This window comes from Frankliniella occidentalis, unplaced genomic scaffold (assembly GCF_000697945.3).
Source record: "Frankliniella occidentalis isolate FOCC.00 unplaced genomic scaffold, Focc_3.1 Scaffold64, whole genome shotgun sequence".
NCBI lineage: Eukaryota > Metazoa > Arthropoda > Insecta > Thysanoptera > Thripidae > Frankliniella > Frankliniella occidentalis.
This window is the reverse complement of record NW_026267194.1, coordinates 163,398-165,942: the sequence shown is the minus strand read 5'-3', so window position 1 is coordinate 165,942 and position 2,545 is coordinate 163,398. Positions and strand designations below refer to the sequence as shown.

General features: G+C 62.4%; 1 protein-coding gene across 1 annotated transcript in view; it reads left to right on the top strand.

Moving 5' to 3' along the window:
* LOC113213131 (protein masquerade) overlaps positions 1-2,545 on the top strand; it is a gene marked incomplete in the record, with an annotated part of 16,949 nt that overhangs the window by 11,786 nt on the left and 2,618 nt on the right. Inside the window, 4 exon segments of the mRNA XM_052268120.1 lie at positions 96-287; positions 1,157-1,504; positions 1,662-2,039; positions 2,146-2,544. Coding sequence (XP_052124080.1) covers positions 96-287; positions 1,157-1,504; positions 1,662-2,039; positions 2,146-2,544 — 1,317 coding nt within the window.

The window sequence follows — 2,545 nt, the reverse complement described above, 5'->3', positions numbered from 1 at the left end:
TTCAATTTTTTTCTTTTTTGTCCTGAAATGTGTTGAAATTTTTCTGGAAAAGGTTCATGCTTTAAACAAAACTGCCTGTCTTGCCCCCTTTATAGCGAGTATGCCGCCGCCGCGGCCGACAGAGGGCCCCAAGCAGCCCGCGTCCTCGATGCGCCCGCTGCACCGGCCGTGCAAGGGCGAGTGCGTGAGCGGGCTGTTCTCGCTGTTCTGCGACGAGGTCGACCTGGACGCCACCTGCCCCGGCGGGGACGACTCGTGCTGCATCACCAACCCCGTGGAGGCCCCGCGTAAGTCCTCGAAGAATACCCTCTGGTAGAGACAGTCTTGGGGACAGTCTAAAAGATAAAACGTCGCACGCAGACGACTTGGCATGATGTGCGATCCGAAATGCTTCTCAATTAATAGATGAAAATTAGCTCCAGTGTGAAAGGACAAGTCGTTACAATGAAGGACAGTCATTTCACTCCCGTATCAAGCGAGAATTTAGTCGAATCGCGAAACGATTTTCTGGACATTGGCCAGTAGTCCGTGTCCCCCTCTCCTAAAAGTCGGCCAGACGGCCGGTCACTGCGTTGCGTGGCACGGGGCGGCGTGTGGCCGGGGAAGAGGCCGGCCGGCGCTCCAGGCCGACGACCTCGCGAGCCGCGTCCTGGGACGGGCGGGGCGGCGGGCGTGTCGGCCTGGCGACAGCCGACTAGCGCAGCGCTGCTGCTTACATGTGAAGGAAAGAATTTCTTGTGCAAACCTTACGAGGAAAAAAAAAGTTTTATTATCTTTAAACCGTCCCCAAGACTGTCTCTACCAGAGGGTAAAGAGATCCCCCCTCCCGCTCTTCACCGTCTCACACATATAGCACCAGGGGTGCTCGTTGTTTGAAACCAAATAATGAAAAGCGAATATAATCTAGGCCGACATGGACGACGCTTCTATTCCTGTGCTACACATCTTGTCCATAAAGTGGAAATTTTTCTTTTAATCCCATGGACTGATCCTTATCAATAGGTTTAGAACTAACTGTCTTCACTTAGGTCCTTGCAGAGACTCAATAACTTCCCTGTTGCGAGCCCTAGCCTCATGCCATTTAGAGACTGCAGGGTTTGGTAGTTTTGCGGTAGAAGTAACAGTGATTGTACTGCAATCCGTCTCGAATTCCCAGGTCCCCCGGGTCAGACGAGACCGGGCTCGCCGGCGTCGTCGCCCACGTCGTCGCCCACCACGACCACGACGACGAGGAGGCCGACCACGACCACGACGCACTCTCCCTTGCCGCGGTGCCCGGGCTTCTGCATCATGCACCTCATGTCGGCCTTCTGCGAGCGGCCCAACGTGATCGTGCCGCACACGTCCACGTGCACGCGCGGCTCCGTGTGCTGCGACAACCGGCCCCGCCTCCGACCCACCACCACCACGACCACCACGACCACCACCACGCCCGCGCCCAGGGACGACCGCCCGGACTGCCCTGGCTCGTGCATCATGACCTACCTGTCCTTCACCTGCTTCCGTAAGTGCGACCCTAGGTCGCCGACGTGGAGTACTTTACAATTAATTCGTTTTCTTTTTACATTATTTTGGAGGGTGTACACCGATTTTTATTTTTGAGTGAAGTTCCCCTCTGTCCTGGCCGTGCATCGTGCCTCACCCTCCTTGTCCTCCCACAGGAAACGCTGAGATGACGGAGCTGTTCAAGTGTCGCAAGGCCGGAACGCAGTGCTGCGCGCCCAAGTCCATCATCCACGAGACCCTGGACCAGAAGCTGGGCGGCGGCGGCGGCGGCGGCGGCCCCGGCGGCCCTGGCGGCGTCCCGGTCGGCGGCAGCGACGCCGACGGCGACACGAACCACCTCGGCGGCGGCAGCGGCCCGACCTCGGTGTCCGGGCTGGGGCCGCCCAAGTACGGGCCGCCGTCGCTGAACGCGCCCCCGCCGCCGGCCTCGAGCCGCAACGACACGGTGCTGCCGTACCGGCCGCCCGCGCGCCGACCCATGCCGCCCCCGCTGCCGCCCCCGCTGCCGCCCTCGGCCGCGCACGTCCCCCCGGGTGAGTACGCGCCCAGCACGTGCGCGACGAACACGTGCTTTCAATAAGTGACCAGGTGCCGTCCATCACTCTTGCCCCCCGCTGACCCTCTGCCCATGCCCCGCAGTCCCCGGGCCGCTCATCACGCCCGTGGTCACGCCGCCGACGACCACCACCACGCAGCGGCCGCAGGTCTACAGCAAGTACGTGTGCGGCGTCAAGGGCACGGCGCGCGCGCGGCACCACGACGACGACGCGCTGGACATGCACCGCCCGCCCGTCGTGTCCGAGACCTCGTCACCGTCGCAGTGGGCGCCGCCGCAGATCGAGCAGGACCCCGCGTACGCGCCCGTGCTCCGCGAGGGCAGGATGCTGGCGTCCAGGAACGCGTCGACGGCGGCGGCCCGCCGCGGCCGCGTCGTGGGCGGCGACGACGCCGAGCCGGCCGAGTGGTGCTGGCAGGTGGCGCTCATCAACTCGCTCAACCAGTACCTGTGCGGCGGCGCTCTCATCGGCACCCAGTGGGC